Source organism: Eleutherodactylus coqui, chromosome 2 (genome assembly GCF_035609145.1).
Source record: "Eleutherodactylus coqui strain aEleCoq1 chromosome 2, aEleCoq1.hap1, whole genome shotgun sequence".
Lineage (NCBI taxonomy): Eukaryota > Metazoa > Chordata > Amphibia > Anura > Eleutherodactylidae > Eleutherodactylus > Eleutherodactylus coqui.
In genome coordinates this window covers 323049006-323067374 of record NC_089838.1, presented here as the reverse complement: position 1 = coordinate 323067374, position 18369 = coordinate 323049006, and the positions used below count along the sequence as shown (strand labels likewise).

General features: G+C 45.2%; 1 protein-coding gene across 1 annotated transcript in view; it reads right to left on the bottom strand.

The window, feature by feature from the left end:
• Positions 1–1237: 1237 nt before the first annotated feature.
• LOC136610283 (dentin sialophosphoprotein-like) overlaps positions 1238–18369 on the bottom strand; it is a 42178-nt gene continuing 25046 nt past the window's right edge. The window contains exons 9-14 of the mRNA XM_066589515.1: positions 6668–7119; positions 4787–4828; positions 4067–4562; positions 3876–3926; positions 3627–3668; positions 1238–1712 (exon numbers count right to left, since the gene is read on the bottom strand). Coding sequence (XP_066445612.1) covers positions 1238–1712; positions 3627–3668; positions 3876–3926; positions 4067–4562; positions 4787–4828; positions 6668–7119 — 1558 coding nt within the window. The remainder of the gene's footprint in view (positions 1713–3626; positions 3669–3875; positions 3927–4066; positions 4563–4786; positions 4829–6667; positions 7120–18369) is intronic.

The following is an 18369-nucleotide window of genomic DNA, read 5'->3' as shown; positions in this document are numbered from 1 at the left end:
ATTGCCCCAATAAGGGCAGCCCAGCGGTCTTAAGATCTGGGCCCTAGCTGATCCTAGGAGCCACGCACCAGAACAGGATGCATTCACATGCCACATGATAGGGACTGGACACACAGAGCCAGAATACACAGCATACAGCAGCCACAATGCAAACACTAATAACAGATGATAAGCTGAATATAAATGTGAGGTGTTAGTTAGTACATTGGCCAATGAACTTAAGCTGCAAGCCCCAGCAAGGCCCCTCGTATCTTGCAGTCCCTACACTAGCAAGACACATTTAATACAGGGCCCTAGGGGCCAACCTAGCGCAGACATAGCAAACAAACTCAGTAGACCCAACTGACACAAAATAAACGTACAAACGTACATGAACCAGCACGACACAGATCACACAGCAAGCTGCAACAAAACACAGATAGCAGGTCACACAGCAAGCTTCAACAGCCAAGGATTCATGATTGCTCACCCTGAACACCATACAAAGACTAACCAGGAGCTGGGTTTATATCTGAGCACAGACCCAGGAGATTGGCCAGCAGGAAGAACCACACCCAGCCAGTTTAATCAATTAACCCTGTGAGGGCTGTGCTGCTAGGAAGCTTAGAACTACAGATCCCAGCAGCACAGAACAACAGACTCATTCTAGTCAATGGGGTCTGTTTAGTGCCATACAGTCCCGTTATATGATGGAACCTTTTGGCCAGGAGATTCTGTCTTCCTGCCCCCATAATATAGAAGGAAAACAGAATCCACAACACAAATGTGAACAGAGCCAAAGCGGTGTCTTCCATGAACAACAGAAAAAACCTCTAAGACATAATGAATGAATGAATGAATGAATCTTGTATTTACCTGCTAAATCTCCCCCATCTGCCGGGTGTTTTACTGCTTTTGCTGTTGGAGAAAAATAGACATGATGAGAAACCAAATGTGCAAAAACAAAACTAAGCCATTATATTCGGTGGCGCCCATGACGGACCACGAACTACTGATGTCATGTGCTGTAATGATTGATGATGGTATATTCTATATTCATAGAACCTGCTGTTTGGACCAATAAATAAGTCCATAAACAATATCTATTCTTTTTCTTTGGTATTGGATTTTAGACTAATATAATTAAAGATTCTGTTTTAATTTGATAACATAACATATATTACAGTTATAAATATATATAATGCAGTATAATATATGGTGTACTTAAGGAATAAGCACATTGTAGGTGATTCTGTACTTACACTATGATCTCAGCAGATCTGGTTTCGGGGGACTCGCTGGTCTTGGTAGTCTCACTGCTGGGTTTGGTCTCAGTTGACTTTGGGCCAGGTCCAGTCTCAGTGGGCTCTGAGCCAGATCCAGTCTTGGTGGACTCTGGGCCAGGTCCGATCTTGGTGGACTCTGGGCCAGGTCCGTTCTCGGTCAACTCTGGGCCGAGTACAGTCTTGTTGGACTCTGGGCCGGGTCTGGTCTTGGTGGACTCTGGCCCAGGTCCGATTTTGGTGGACTCTGAGCGGGGTCCGGTCTCAGTGTACTCTCGGCAGGGTCCGGTCTCATTGTACTCTGGGCCAGGTCCGGTCTTGTGGAACTCTGGCCCAGGCCCGGTCTTGGTGGACTCCCATCCGGGTCCGATCTCGGTGGACTCCCGTCTGGGGCCGTTCTCGGTGACAGCTTCAGTTGGTGCATCGCCACCATCATCTTTATCTTCCTCTCTGTGGAGCAACACATCACATATATAGAAATTTAGTTCTTGCAGCTAATGTGACCAAAGAATAATATGTTATATGGAAGTATAAAAATGGATACCTATAGGTGGTCGAGTTAACCCTTTAAGTACTCTGTGTTTTTTAGGCTTTAATCCCTTCCCGCTCCAGGGCGTAAGTTTACATCCTGGCAGCGGGGTACACATCTTGGCAGCGGGGTACTTCCTGGGGATAGCGCAAGATCATAAGACCACTATTTGGCAGCGGGAGCCGGCTGTTAGTGATAGCCGGCCTCCTGCTGCAACAGCAGGGATGCATTGGAGATGCGCCCCCGCTATTAACCCTTTATCTGCGGCGATTTATGTAGATCACAGCATGGGAAGGGTTCACAGAGGGTGCGAACTCCCTCTGGGAAGTTGCCAGGCTCTCGCGATATAATCGCAGAGAACCTGGCTGGTTACCATGGCAACAGGACACCTTTCTGTATTACCAGTGCCTGTGATCACTGTAATAAGTGATAAGGCATTGCAAGACAGAAGTCCTGCCATGCCTTATCACAGCGATCATCAGTGCTGGTCTGTAAGTCCTCTACAGGGACACAAATGGTGTAAAAAAGACAATAAAAAAGTACAAAAAGGAAAAATGTAAAAAAAAAAAAACTTTTTTGTGCTTTCTCTCATATTAGCATAAAAATGTAAAAAAAATTATAAAATCCCACATATTTGGTATCATTACATCTGTAACGATGTCTACAATAAGTTGCACATGCTATTTATTCTGCACGGAAAAAAACGCTAAAATGTTAGCATTTTGCCTCACTAAAAACGCAATAAAAGTGATCAAAAAAGCCGTATGTACCCTAAAATGGTACCAAAAAAACGACAACTCGTCTCGCAAAAAATAAGCCCTCACAGACTTCTGTGCCTGGAAAAATAACAAAGTTACTCCTAGAACTTTGAATGCAGCAATTTGGAAAAAAAAATATTTGCAAAAAGAGGTTTTTATTGTAGAAAAGTGGAAAAACCTAAAAAAATGCAAGAACTTTGGTAGCATTGTAGCCGTACCGGCCCGCAGAAAAAATGGATTGTGTCATTTATGCTGCATGATTAAAGCTGTAAAAAAAAACACACAAAAACCTATGGCAGAATTAATGCGTTTTCTCTCCCTGTTAACATAGTAACATAGTATGTAAGGCCGAATGAAGACAATGTCCATCTAGTCCAGCCTGTCTATCCTACCGTGTTGATCCAGAGGAAGGCAAAAAACCCCAAGGCCAGAAGCCAATTAGCCCTTTTGGGGGAAAAATTCCTTCCCGACTCCCTAATGGCAATCAGACTGTTCCCTGGATCAACCCCTAATAGTTCCTACCTGCCTATATACCAGGATTGACACTTCACCTAATATTTATATCCTGTAATATCCTTCTCCAGAAAGACATCAAGTCCCCTTTTAACTTCCTCTATGGATTTTGCCATCACCACTTCCTCCGGTATCATTAAAAAAAATACTAAAAGTTTTACAATATAGTCTATGTACCCAAAAATGGCACCGATAAACACTACAGTTCGCCACGCAAAAAACAAGCCCTCATACGACCGGGTCGACAGAAAAGTAAACAATTTATGGCTTTTGAAAAATGGAGATGAAAATCCGCCAAAAATCATTGCGTCCTTAGGCCCAAAATAGGCCATGTCCTTAAGGGGTTTAATTTTTTTATATTTTTTAATCCTCACATTCTAATAACGATAATTTCATGATTTTTGCCATCAGCGGCACCAGATGAAGGTAGAGTTCTGTGAGATAATGTAATTATTTTTCTCTGCACCATTTTGGGGTTCATTTTTTTAGGAGGAGAAATAACAAAAGAAACAACAATTGTAAAACCAGTAGAACAATCGGGTGATTATACTGGAGGGTACTTACTGGTAGCAGGTGCAGTCGCTCCAGTCCTTAGACTGACGCCACCTGTGGAGGAAGGAAAAGAAGAAAGGATTATAAATATGACATTTACAGCTTATAAAATGGTCAGAAAAATGATATTTCTATACAAAAATCCAGAACAGACAAAAGAAAGAATTGAGAATGTCTGCTGATTATATGTAGGGTTACTTTGTACTATTTGCCAGTCGTGTCCGGACATGGCTATCAGAGTGCCTACAGTCAGATACTTACATACACGTCTCCTCATGATGATCCATAAACTGCAGGTCATCCTCACAGGTCCTAACAGAGAGTAAAGAAGATGGTGACAATCTAGGACATTGCCTCTCTATTATAAGATGTAGAATTCAGGAACACATTACATATTGGCAGGGATAGATGTCATATTTTGGGTCTTCTCTGTTGACATCATTATTCAGGACTCGGTGGACTCTGGGCCAGGTCTGGCCTCAGTGGACTCTGGACCAGGTCTGGCCTCGGTGGCGTCTGGGCCAGGTCCGGTCTTAGTGGACTCTAGGCCTGGTCCAGTCTCAGTGGACTCTGGGCCAGATCTGGTCTTGGTGGACTCTGGGCCTGGTCCAGTCTCAGTGGACTCTGGGCCAGGTCCGGTCTTGATGGACTCTGGGCCTGGTCCAGTCTCAGTGGACTCTGTGTCTGGTCCAGTCTCAGTGGACTCTAGGCTTGGTCCAGTCTCAGTGGACTCTGGGCCAGGTCTGGTCTTGGTGGACTCTGGGCCTGGTCCAGTCTCAGTGGACTCTGGGCCTGGTCCAGTCTCAGTGGACTCTGTGTCTGGTCCAGTCTCAGTGGACTCTAGGCTTGGTCCAGTCTCAGTGGACTCTGGGCCGGGTCCGATCTTGGTGGACTCTGGGCCTGGTCCAGTCTCCGTGGACTCTGGGCCTGGTCCAGTCTCGGTGGACTCTCCATATTTTTTAATCTCCACATTCTAATAGCTATAACTTAGTGATTTTTGCCATCAGCGGCACCGTATGAAGGTAGAGTTTTGTGGGATAATTTAATTATTTTTCTGTGCACCATTTTGGGGTAGATCGGGGGTTGATTTTTTTAAGAGGGAGAAATAACAAAAGAAACAACAATTGTAAAACCAGTAGAACAATCGGGTGATTATACTGGAGGATACTTACTGGTAGCAGGAGCAGTCGCTCCAGTCCTTAGACTGACGCCACCTGTGGAGGAAGGAAAAGAAGAAAGGATTATAAATATGACATTTACAGGTTATAAAAGGGTCAGAAAAATGATATTTCTATACAAAAATCAAGAACAGACAAAACAAGGAATTTCCTGCAATAACCAATCAGATTGCAGCTGAGAATGTCTGCTGATTATATGTAGGGTTAGTTTGCATAATTTTTCTGTCTTGGCCGGACACGGCTATCAGATTCTCTCCACCTCTAATAAGGTAATGCGGATGAGTCCCCTGATAATAGGGCCTGCTGGGGGGTCGGAACATTTGTATTATATTTTCTTCTACATTCCCACTATTACTATAGTGTTATATATGGCCCCTTGTCCCTGAGGTCTAGTCTCCTGATGAGTGTGGGCGTCATGTCTGCAAGGGCTAGCACCAGATATTGGGGTAACAGTCACTATAGTCAGATACTTACATGCACGTCTTTTCATGATGATCCATAGACTGCAGGTCGTCCTCCCAGGTCCTAACAAAGAGTAAAGAAGATGGTGACAATCTAGGACATTGTCTCTCTATTATAAAATGTAGAATTCAGGAACACATCACATATTCCCAGGGATAGATGTCATATTTTGGGTGTTCTGTGGTGACATCATTATTCACGATAATGTTTTTTTTTTTTAAATGTCGGTTTGAGGGATCATATAAAAGGATACTTACATCACAGCTGGGTATGGAAGCTGAAAAACCGCCATGGTAAAATGCTAATATTTCTTCTAATCACTCTTCACACTATTAAAGAGTAAATAGGTTAGTGAGACTCTAGGTGTCTGGGTCAGCTATTATATATATAGGACTGGACATTATACATGATACTATTATATACTCATTCATTATGGGCTCTTTTCATTTCTGTGTTGCCCCTTGCAGATATTGAGGACCTTTACAGCCCTTAAACTCACCACATAGTACCTACAGTATTAACATACTTGACTTAACTTATTAACCTGATGCTTGATCTCAGTAAGGGAAATTATCACAATGCCGTCGCCCCTTTCCCCTCCCTTCCCCTCACAGGCCCACCTCTGCTCTCCTCCCCGCTAATTCTTTGCAATGGGAGAGGGTGGGAGCTTAGACCTGATGGCTATAGACAAGGGGTGGGGAGAGGGCATGAGCTTAGCTTCACCCCCATCCTGCCCCTTGTCTGCAGACAGCAATGAGGGAGGCGGAATGGGGCGGCACATAGCTCTGCCCCCTCCCATTGCAAAGAACAAGCAGGGAGGAGAGCAGAAGTGAGCCTGCACAGGGCAGGAGAGCAGAGGGAGGGAGTTTAGCAGCCACGCTGCTAAACACCCTTCACCTCCAGCCACTGCAATGGGCTCCCATAGGAGCCCATGCAGCAGCTAACATATTTGAGCCCAAAAGATAGTTCCAGGACTATCTTTTGGGCCCGATATAAAAACGCCCAGCGCTATATTGGGCTGGCCGGGCAGTTTACGTCTCAGGAATACGGCCATGTGATCTGATGCATTGGAATCCAATGCATCAGATCACAGCATATATCGGCCATGAAAACAGCCGGCTGATATGCGCTTGTGTGAAAGAAGCCGAAATCAGATGTTCATCCTACAGTCCAACTATAGATTACTATCAACGTATACCTGGCCATCGTAACTCATCGGTCTGATGAGCCGTGTAATTACCCGCTGGGTAGTGAGCAGTAGAGATGCTGAAGACAGATGTTGCATATTAATATGTGATATGTTAATAATTACAGAATTAAACCTGTTGCTTCCATTGAGGCTTCATTCAGTTCTATCAGCTAAAATGAAGCCATTATTTTGTCTGAAAGAGGTTTGAAGAAAATCAACATCACAGTCCACATCACAATCCACATCACAATCCGCATCACAATCCACATCACAATCCACATCACAATCCGAATCACAATCCACATCACAGTCCACATCACAATCCACATCACAATCCACATCACAGTCCGCATCACAATCCACATTACAATGCACATCACAATCCACATCACAATCCACATCACAATCCACATCACAATCCACATCGCAGTCCACATCACAATCCACATCACAATCCACATCACAATCCGCATCACAATCCGCATCACAATCCACATCACAATCCGCATCACAATCCGCATCACAATCCGCATCACGATCCACATCACGATCCACATCACAATCCACATCACAATCCACATCACAATCCACGTCACAATTCACATCACAATCCACATCACAATCCGCATCACAATCCACATCACAATCCACATCACAATCCACATCACAGTCCAGCCTATTTAGTGCAGATCTCCAGTACAATCCGCACCAAAGAATGGATTTTGACAGATTTTGATGCAGATTTTCCGTAGTGCAAAATTAGCACTAAATCTGCCGTGCTCGAATGCAACCGCAGGCCGCTCTCACACACACCGCTCTTTACCGCAAGGCTTCTTAGTCCTTCGCTTGAACACGGCGTTGTAACGCTGAGATTTTCAACTGCTGTCTGTCCTATTTTTAAGTGTTTTCACGTATTCATATAATAACATAGATGCAACATGACTGTGGCAGCACACGGCTTCTGATTTTGTTTTTCCCCAACAAGGGGGATTAATGCTTTAGCCGCAGCAATCATATAGGAAACCAGCCTATCTTTTGCGGGTTGTAGGACACATGAGGTCTGCTAAGGATGGTTATATGTCAGGGGATAGCGGTATGTTTTCCTTTAGTATAATACCCATTTCCCTCTCTACCTCTGCCCAAAAAGTCTTGATCTTAGTACAGTTCCAGCATATATGAAGGTATGATCCTGTGTGCTCTAGGCACCTCCAACATCTGTCCGTCTCCGAGAGGCCATATGCATTTAACCATTCCTGAGTTTTGTACCACTACTAGTTCTTAATGCACCCCATCGCCCATCACAGAGGGGCAACGGGTAAGTATGCAAAGAGGCTCCTGGGACTCTGTGTCACCTAAACTAGAAGCCCCAGAACTGTGCTGCCAGGTGACATCATAACACTTGTTACATCCCTACAACCATCTTGTACCGACACCCCATCACATCACATTATACATTTATATCACATAGTACTGCAGGAGTAAAGAAGAGATCAGAACTGAAGAATAGAAGACATGATAGCAGATAGCGAAGGACAAAACAGCGAACTTACCTCTAACGCCAACAACAACTCTAAATGGAATGTTGGTGCTGCAGCTCCATATATAACCTGGGTGATGTCATAATGTGATAATAGAAGGGGAGGAGCCAGCCTGGGTGATGTCATAATGTGATAATGGAAGGGGGAGGGGCCAACCTGGATGATGTCATCATGTGATAATGGAAGGAGGAGGAGCCAACCTCGGTGATGTCATCTTGTGTTAATGAAAGGGGGAGAAGCCAACAACTGCAACATTCTGTGACATCACACACTGTAGCCGTTAGACACCAGATGAGGCCGAACAGCCAGTCAAATTCCATATAGATAAAGTGGTCTCTAAATTTACCACCAGCCCCTAAAAACCTTGTACAATGCAGGATAATGTCATTATTTCCATGGAGTGTAATTTTGGAGTCATTTCTAGTGATTATAACACTGATAGATCCACGACCGTCACTCATATATGCCTGTAGTGTCCCAGTATATAATTTACCGGTCCCCTCCATAAATGTCATACATGTATGTCTTATGTGGATGCGCTGTGCAAAGTGTCATTTTGTTCTACGTGCTGCACAACTACAGTGAGTGAAGGGTTAAATGTTTACAGTGCTTGAAGACTGCCTGTAAATGTAGCATGTTTGTCTTGTCATGTGGTATGGCAGAGGGGATAAAAGGGAGTGTCTGACAGCGGGAGAGGAGTCCATGCTAGAGGTCCATGTCTTCAGCAGTTCCAGACATATGGGGGCACCTTCAGTCCCCTATGTTGAAGCATGGAGGTGGAGGAGAGGTATCCCGCAAAGACTGCAGCCTGGATGTGAGAGCAGTGAGCCCATTCAGCAGTGAGTTATAGACACTGTTCCGTAGCAAGGCCAGTGCAGAGGTACTACAATTGCTGCACGCCCAAGCGCTGCTAAGGCTGGGAGGAGGTACTCTGGAGTAAATACTTTATCTGGACACGCACGTTCCTCCGAGCAGTTAAGGAGCCGTGTGAAGGTACTACTATTCTACAGAGACTGTATATTCTTCTACTGCACTGTATGTGATTTGAATTGACTGTCTTGTTATATTGCACTCCAGTTTTTCAGTAAAGTTAAAGCAGGGCCCTGGATAATGGAGTCGTCCGGGAGTACATTCTGGAGCTATTGTGGCCACTTGTATTAACTTATGGCGATGCCAATTTCAGCTTCTATTTTATTGGGGAGAGACAAGCCACACCGGGAATGTTCCTGCGGCCCCCTTTGAGGAGTCCTGCCACATCTCCTCTTCCATATGCCAATGTCAGAAGGAAGTACATTGTCAGCATCCCCATCTACAAGTCCCTCTTGGCATGAAGATGATGAGGAACCATCTACATCTGGCACGGATGGTGGGAGTAACCCGTGGTATGAGGTGGGATGGTTAGCGTTCCCCCATAATGACCCAGTATCCCCAATAAAAAGAGACCCTCTATGCCAGAGACATTTACTGAACTGTTTTGTGTTTTCCCCGTTATCCCCAAAGACTCTAAAGTAATCCCCTTTCTCTTTTCATAAGGGCTAACGCCCACGGCCCGATTTCTGCCGCGTTTTATGTGGCGGAAATCCGCGGTGTTACCCCGCAGCTATTAGGGTCTATTGAACCTAATAGCTCAATGCTCATGATGCGGAATTTCGCAGCGTGAGATAAACCGCCGCATGTTCTAAATGCTGCAGGAATACACGCAGCCAGCTTCCATTGTAGTCAATAGAAGCCGGCCCTCACGCTATACTTCTGCTGTAGCACAGCGGAGGTATAGCATGAAAACGCTTCCCCATCCACCGCTGGCGTGTCAAATGACACGTCAGAATTGACAGTAGCATTTAAAGGGTTAACAGTCCCGATCGGCTGGGAGGCCGAATGGGTCTGTTGCCTGCAGGTGACACCTGAGATGTGTGGAAGGAGATAGCAACGGTATCACCCTCCATACGCGTCCAGCAACGGCAGGACGTAAAAAGACTATAGCGTGGTCACTAAGGGGTTAAGGGCTAATGCCCGCGGACAGATCTCTGCTGCGTTCCTCGTGGCACAATAACACATCTATTATGTTCTATTGAACCCAATAGCTTTTCTGCTGTCAGTGCAGAAAATAATTAACAAAACTTTATTGTCCTTATTTTTACATTGCCTTTCAGTCCCCCTGGGGGACCACAACTAGCGATGCTTAGATCGCTTATGCAGTATGATGTAATGCCATAGGATTACATCATACTGCATTCTGACATGCAGCCATTCCCTGGGGTCTTTCAGAAAGAAGCCCAGGTGCCATGACGGCTCTCCTAATCTCACTGCGGGGGGGCGATTGTGAAATCTCAGCAAAATACAGCAATCAAAATCACAGTGTTTTGCGGATGGTATGTGTGAGAGCGGCCTAAAAGTTTTAATGGACCAAAAAGCAGTTGAATCTGTTGTAGCCTCCTACGAGCACATATGGACTCGCCACGTGCCTGTCGGCCTAATATCAGGCCTTCTTCCCAGCATGCCCTGGCTCTATATCTTTTCTGTAGGTTCTTGTCTCCCAGATGGTCTTTCTTAGGTCTCGTTTTGGATGAAGCCACATTGTGTTTCATTTCTTGGTCCGCCATTAATATTCACAATAGTACAGAGTTTGGAAGAAAATGGGTTCCTATAGGTGACAACCCCAATTATCAAGGACATCAGATATGAACAACCTCACATATAATGAGACGTACCACCAGATAAGTGCGGAGAGAATTCTTTATTATATGTGGTAACGTATAGCCACAACATTCAGTTTGAGGGGCTTTGTGCTCCTTTTGTAGACATTTTCCTTTATCCCATGCGTTCGCACACGTGCCGCCACATCATGTTCTACGGCACAGCTGTGGGAAGTGGCCGCTCAATAACCACTGACATGTGGAAGTAAGAATTGTTGAACGGCAATCTGGAATCCGAGTTCTGTGAGCAGCTCCCTCAGAGAACCTCTGGGGCCATTTTGTTTTAGGAAGGCAACAATGTAGGCTTAGGGCTCATGCCCACGGGTGGGTTTGAATTCTGGAATCCGTGTGGTGTACCCATGCGGATGATCGGGAGTTCAAGGCGCCCATAGAAATTCATGGGTGTCCACAGCTTAATTAAAACATGTGGATGTGTTTTGCAGACCTTTCGGTCCAGAAAGCAAATCGCAGCATGCCCCATTTCGCCGCGGATCCCACAGGGATGGTTTCAATTGAAACTCTGTGTGTTCCACGGATCCTGCGGAAAAGGAGGAAATTTAAAAAAAAAATCTCCACTGCCCATGTGCGGGGAACGTGCCAGCCTGCGGGCCCGCCCCCATGCACGGAGGAGAAGACAGATGACTCGCACGCATCGAGACTCGTAAGTAATGTCTTCATGCTACTGGCAGGGTGGGATCCCACAGCGGGCCTCCCGTCCATGGAACCTGACCTGCATGTGGACAGGAGGCCTTATTTCTTAGGAACTTTGTTCCGGGAATTATTAATTGAAGAAAACTTCTTTGTAGGTGAGTGAGGAGGATCTTCCAGTGGAATCCTGAGGGACCATTTGGCAAAAATGTCATGTGAACCCCATTGTGGCCTCAGTAGTAATACTGACCCCTGTAGTGCTCCAAGTAGTAATTGTGACCACTGCAGTAACCCCTGTAGTAATAGTGAACCTCATAGTGGCCCCAGTAGTAATAGTGACTGCGGTAGTGGCCCTAGTAGTTATAGTGAACCCCATAGTGGCCCAAGTAGTAATAGTGACTGCGGTAGTGACCCTGGTAGTAATAGTGAACCCCATAGTGGCCCAAGTAGTAATAGTGACCCCTGTAGTGCTCCAAATAGTAATTGTGACCACTGCAGTAACCCCTGTTGATCTGGATTATGGTTTTCTCCAGCAGGTTTTGGGGATTTTTTGTAGCCTCCAAATTGTATAGTGTGCACACATCATCGAGCAGATCAGACACAAGCTATCAGTCTCATATCCAAAATGGCTCTCTGGTCAGAAACACCCAGGCAGCCCCTTTTATTGTAAAGCATACAATGGGCGTGCAACAGGTTACATCAGTAACATATAGGATTCTCATTTGTCGGATCATATAGAAACCCCCCTCCTTCCTGCCCACCGTCTCTCAAGTCCAATGTATAAGCAAGTCTTTGTCTTACAAACATGTGCTCGAACCTGAAACTGAAAGTAGATATCTCTTTGTTGAAGAAGATTCTGTGTGGGGGATGGGGAGGACTGGGAAAACACTCAGTATTGAATACAAGCAATAACATAACACTGTGATTTAACTCTTTCCTTATGCAGAAGAGTTCCACATTAGGCTGAAGTCACAAAACACACATAATACGTCTAGTTTAGTACAAATCGATAGACATTTTATATTAACTAATCATCATGTCTATCACAATCCCCCCTTAAAATGTCTATCCTCTAACTCTCTATCTGATTTTCACAGTTCTCTGCGTGTGAGCCTATAACTGGAGCGCGTTGAAGGTTTGATTTAGGGTCTTCAAGGGGGTGTAGGACTTGTCCACTCCTTCTGGGGATGCATCCAGCGAGCTCATTGTGGGAGCGGCTTTTCCAGCATCAGTTTCACAGGTCTCACTGACACAGGGTATAACACAGCAGACTAGAACAGAAAAGGTAACCATCAGTTCACATACAACAGCGACGCCCGTCTGTGCCAGGATCCTTTACCACCCGCTCATCCATGGCGAGTGCTGGTCCCAAAAGTTAGCTCTATTTAGTTAGTGTGGTCAGCTTCTTAAAGGCAACTGCGTCTTTACCCGCGGGTCACGTGTCGTCTAGGATGTAGGTACAACAAGTCTCCCCTATCATCTTACAGATACTCCCCTTTTTAGCTAAAGTCATATCTAAGGCCATTCTAATTTGAAAAGTCATAGTCGAGGTAGGTCCTAATTGGTCAGCTAGTCCCTATAAGGCGTCTCTAGTATAATTTATAAACCGCTACTAATTATAATAAACATAATTAATCCAGTCAACGTTTATTTACCATAATGATCAGGAAAATGGACTCAAATCTAGTTTTAACTTGGTCTCTATTTTTTAAAACTCGTCAGGTACCCCCCCTTGGCTGTCCCCCCTTGGCTATCCTATGACGTCAATGTACACGTGTAGATCAAAACTACCACCAGGGGTCTCTCTTCTCGCTCTAGTATAATGTTACAATACTAGTAGTGTGCACAGGTACGCACGGCCTGGGACTCCCTAATCTTCACCCACACCAATGTCCCTCCTGGAGATAGTCCTGATGGTGAACACGTCCAGGCCGCCTCACCCTGACCTTACACTACCTAGTGACAAGACTGGAAGGAACCGCCGTACCTATGCAGAAAACAAGGATAGACCAACATGACAGGATAACCACAAAACACAGACTGAGTTGGATCGAGATAGAGTAACTATTGGGGGTAACCTCATTATCCTCAATGCTGTCTGACAGGATGTGGAGGAGCATAAGGGCTTTACTAAGGCACACTCCCCTGTCCAATTACCCTCCAGGCGGGTCCTCTACCTCATGTCTCCACAAACCCAGTAAACGTCTCCTAAGGACTGGACCTGATTCTGTGTCCATTCCCCTCCTATCGTACCGTAGGAGGAACAATACCCATTGGTGAGTTCCCCAAAAATCTCCCTCCACCCTGCCTATTTGCCTGGCAGGTGTAGTTTCCAGGGTAGTCAGTAATACTCTTTCCGGTGCAAAACACTTAAGTAGTTATAGAGTATTCCTTCTTCCACTTCTCACGGACAGTGTAATTAGCGGAAATGTTCGTGAAGAGACTAATAACCACTCTTCAGCATCTACAGGGAGATTTACGGGGACCATCCCCGAGTGTGGTCGGGCACTACCGCACACGCAACAGTTAGACTTGTTGCTCCTGTTAGCATTGTACCTCATCAACTCCAACCAGAGATACTGGTCAGAGTAGCCAGTCGCTACTGTCAAGGTGTCCTCAAAAGGTAGGGTCGGCTATGATCATCATGTTCGTCAAGGTGTTTATCTTACGGCGGAGGGGGTTAATTATGGGCACGGGACTAAGTGAAGGCTTCCATTCGGGTGCATCTACCATATCCCTTATTTTAAACTTCCCTAAGGGATCTGTCCTCCCGTACCGGTATGTCCCCAGACTGTAAGTGTCCCCCCCCCCCCATCCCCCGGGCTTGGGATCTCCCATGGTTAATGTAAAAACCGCATTAAAACCAAGCAACATACTAAGTTCAGCCTTCCAATACCTGCTGTCCTTATTATTCTCAAGGAGGGTTATACGACTAATTAGGGATTTCCCGCTCTTATCTTTCTTATTTAAGGCACTTCGTCGTTTATAGGACTAGTCTATTCCTGTGTTACATCCCACTAATCCCCAATAACGGCAGTCTTCTCCCCAGACGTTATCAGTGGCGCGAACATATTGTATTCCCCGGGTATGTAAGTCATATAACCAGCTGGACTGAGCTAAATCTGGCCTGCGGTGGGATCTTGCGCCTAGACACGGGACCACAGTACAATAGTCGAAGGATTATGCAGCTACTTGAGTGCTGGACAAGTTATACCAGAAGGTAACCATACCCTCATATTCTTCCGACTAAGGATTCCAGTTGCCACCCTCCTCTCTCACTAGCCCTAACCAGAGTAATGTCTTTGGCACAACTAAGACTGGTCTCCCGGATCTGAAGCTTTCTTGCAGTATGAAGCATGGATCCATGTAAGTCTTTCGGCTAGTTTCACAGCTGTGGCAGTAGTCAGAAGCACCTGGTAGGGGCCATCAAATCGGGGCTCAAGAGGGTGCTTCCTGAGGAACTTCTTGACGCACACCCAATCCCCAGGCTGCAAGATATGTGTCCCAGTGTCTGCCTCTGAGTCTGGAAGAGAACACCTGTGCATAGGCTTTGGTTAGTCCTTTAACAAAGGAAATCACATACTTAGTCAACACATAAGATTGTAATTGTGACTACTGAGGATAGTAACGACCCAGCCTTGGGGCTAGCCCAAACAATCTCATGGGGAGATGATGTATAATCCCCCCTGGGTTCATATCTAACACTGTATAAGGCTATTGGATGATAGTCTTTCCAAAGTGGCGTCACTTTTAAGTATCTTACTTTTTAGCGTGCCACTACGTCTCTCCACCTTTCCACTACTCTAAAAATGGTAGAGTATGTAAAAGGCCTGGGATACACCCAGAGCAGATATGACATGTTACATTCACCTGTGAAGTTTGTACCTCTGTCTGACTCTGAATCACTTCTGGTACCCCATATTCACAGTTTACCTCGTTCATGAGCTTCTTTGCGGTTACCTACTTGTTTGCCTTGGTAACAGGGTTGGCCTCCAACCTGCAAAGACATCAACAACAACAAGCACGTATTCATACTTCCCAACAAGTGGGAGCTGAACGTAGTCAATTTGCAATCCCTGAAATGGGTAGAGTGGTCCCGGCAAGTGTGGTGTGGCAAATTTACTTCTGCCCTGACTCACCTATGGCATAGATCATGCTAAACTGGACAAATGATGCAGCAGCTACAGAGAACCCAGAAGTCGCCCATCCTCTTTCAAGTGTCGTCGTCATTGCTGCTTTACTAGGTGGGTCTTTCCGTCCATCAGCTGGGCCATCATGGGATACAGGAACTGTGGTGGGCAAGTGCTGTTGACTGTTCACCACACGCTGTCCTGTTTCTGCTGCTCCCATATTAGTCCATTTATCCTTTCCTTCCTTGCTGGCTTGTAACTGTAAAAGTCTTTAGCATATCATAGTCCAAATTTTTGTCAATGTCCAAAGTTTTTACCATTGACTCATGCCGTCAGTATCTTTTCTTCTTTCTTCCATGGCTTGAGGGCCGCTGCCTTTGCTATGCTGTCAGCGAGGGTGTCGTCTCTCACCTCTCCAGTGTAGGAATCGGTGCGAACTCTCAACTTTGTCAGGTAGAAGTAGGGCCTCCATGCGACTCTGTACCGCTGCACCATTCTCAATTGGTTGTCCTGCTAAGGTAAAAAACTGTCTGGCCTTCCATATTGGGCCGTAATCATGAGCTATGCCAAATGCATACCAGGAGTCAGTGTAAATGGTTGCCGTCTTACCTCTCGCCACTCTACTCGCCTCAGTGAGGGCCTTCCATTCCGCTTCTTGTGCTGAGACATGCGGATGCAGAGCTTCTGCTTCTAGGACATCTTGTTGTGTGACCACTGCATATCCGATGTGGAGTCATCAATCCTCACCCTGGTACCATCTGCAAAAAGCTCAACATATGCATTATCAATAGAGGTTCTGGTAACTGTTTGCATACCTGCAGTTTTTTACTGTATTAGTACTAAATAATCATGCTGATGTTCTATTTCACATGGCTCGGAATCTTGTAGCACAAAATCATTTATTTCCTTTTATTTATTTATTTATTTATTTATTTTTAAACCCAATAGCTGATCTACAACACCTAGATCATCTATGACCCAGATCACCTATGCCTCCCCCCTTTTGAACCGGAATACTCAATGGAAAAAAGAGTAATTGCGTTCAAACTAGTACAAATTGAAAAAGGAAACCAAGAGGCACAAAAACAAGCACTTTGTAGGTCAAGGTGACATTGTATGCAGCGAAGTCTGAGCGAAAATATCCTTTAGATTTTTTTTTTCTCTTCAGGTCGCAGTTAGCATTTTTTAACACAAGGGGGCGCAACACAAGTAAAATTTTACGTCACCCAGTGTAATAGTATTTCAGGGAACGTCCAGCATTTAACTTTCACTCTCCTGTCGGAATATAATTATAGCTTCAGTGTAGACTGACACTAGAATATACAAAAGACTTAGGGAAAAAACTAAAGAATACGGATGAATTAACATCCTACTCTGGGCAATTTAGTCCCTCTTTCTTCACATAAAAAGTAAAATTACTTCATCAAATTGCGTGAAAAAGTTTGCTAGGTGACTATAGGGAAATTATTCCATCTGTAGGAGCCTTCCATAACATCATCTGTCTGAGCATCCATTGGAGAAGCGGGCAGTGGAAAACAGAGCCCCTGGGAACATGAGAGAGCGTCCCCTGTCATGTATTCCCGGCCTCTGTCCCCCATGCATCAACTCCAATCTTCCATACACTATAAACCAGCTTAGTCATCTACTATGTCCCAAGCTGCATCTTCACAAAGGTTTGTTTCTCTGAACTTATCACACATCCAAAGTGGCCACATCTTGGAGTGTAACAAAGTCCGGTCAAACAAGACCTTGCTTCAGACAATCATGAGGTTAGCACTGGATACAGTGGCACTGGGGAATGTAGGCCTCCCAAGTGCAGCAAAATGGCCGCCAGAGGCAGAAAGGGGCGGGACTACAAATCTCCCAGGTGAGGCAAAATGGCTGCCAGAGGGAGGGGCGGGGCCAGGGGCGGCAGCACTTCCAGGTGAGGCAAAATGGCCGCTGGAGGAAGAGGTTGGGCCAGGTCCTGTCCCGGATGGGGAGGGACGGAAGTAACATCACACACCCTGAAAGTGAGCACATGGGGGGAAGTAACTTCAGGGTGGGGGCAGGGCTCACTAAATTTGCTGCAAAGTCACACTATGTGGGGTTGTAAACATTGTAAGCGCGGCCGCCATTACAGGGAGGGGCTGTAGTCAACACAAAGGCATTACATTGTTCATAAGCAATACACATCTCCCACTATACTTTCTCATCTTGAATCTCTTTCCTATGTTATACCACCTCCTAGCAAAAGCTAGCACCTAACACCTTTCTTTCTGCTGGGTTTCCTGCTCGTCTTCTGAAAACTTTCTACAGTCTATCTTACCATACTCATTTCTGCTTATCTGTCCATAACCTGACATTTCTTTCTGCAACTTTTCCTGATCCTTTTCTTTGTAAAACGTTTCTACATGTTTTGCATATTCCAAAACATCCTGTACTGATCCCTCATTCTATTCTACCTGCTTATTCTATCCTATTCGAAGTTTCTGGACACAGTAGTGTTCCCTTTAGTAAAATCTGCTTTCTTCAAATCCTTCCAATATAACCTCTATTTTCCACTCAGATCACAATGCACATTAATTCTACAAAATACAAGACAAAGGGAACGAAAGGGTTAATTGGGAAATGCTTTCAGTGGCTTAACTTCAGTCCACTCTCTTATCAGCAACCCTCCCCCAATAATAAACACTGCACATTCTTTAAACTAGTCTGAAACACACACAAAGATTGATGATTATTTTCAATGACCAAGAGCTTCTGGAGACGTCGGCCGTCACAAAGCACGGCTATAATTCCCATGTATATACCTTTTCACATATGAGAACATAACACGCTCAATCATACAGGTAAATATGCGTATCATAAATCTTCCTAACCTCACACTAGTTGCCTAGGAGTAAGTGTCTCCGGCGTGCTCCCTCAGACTTAAACA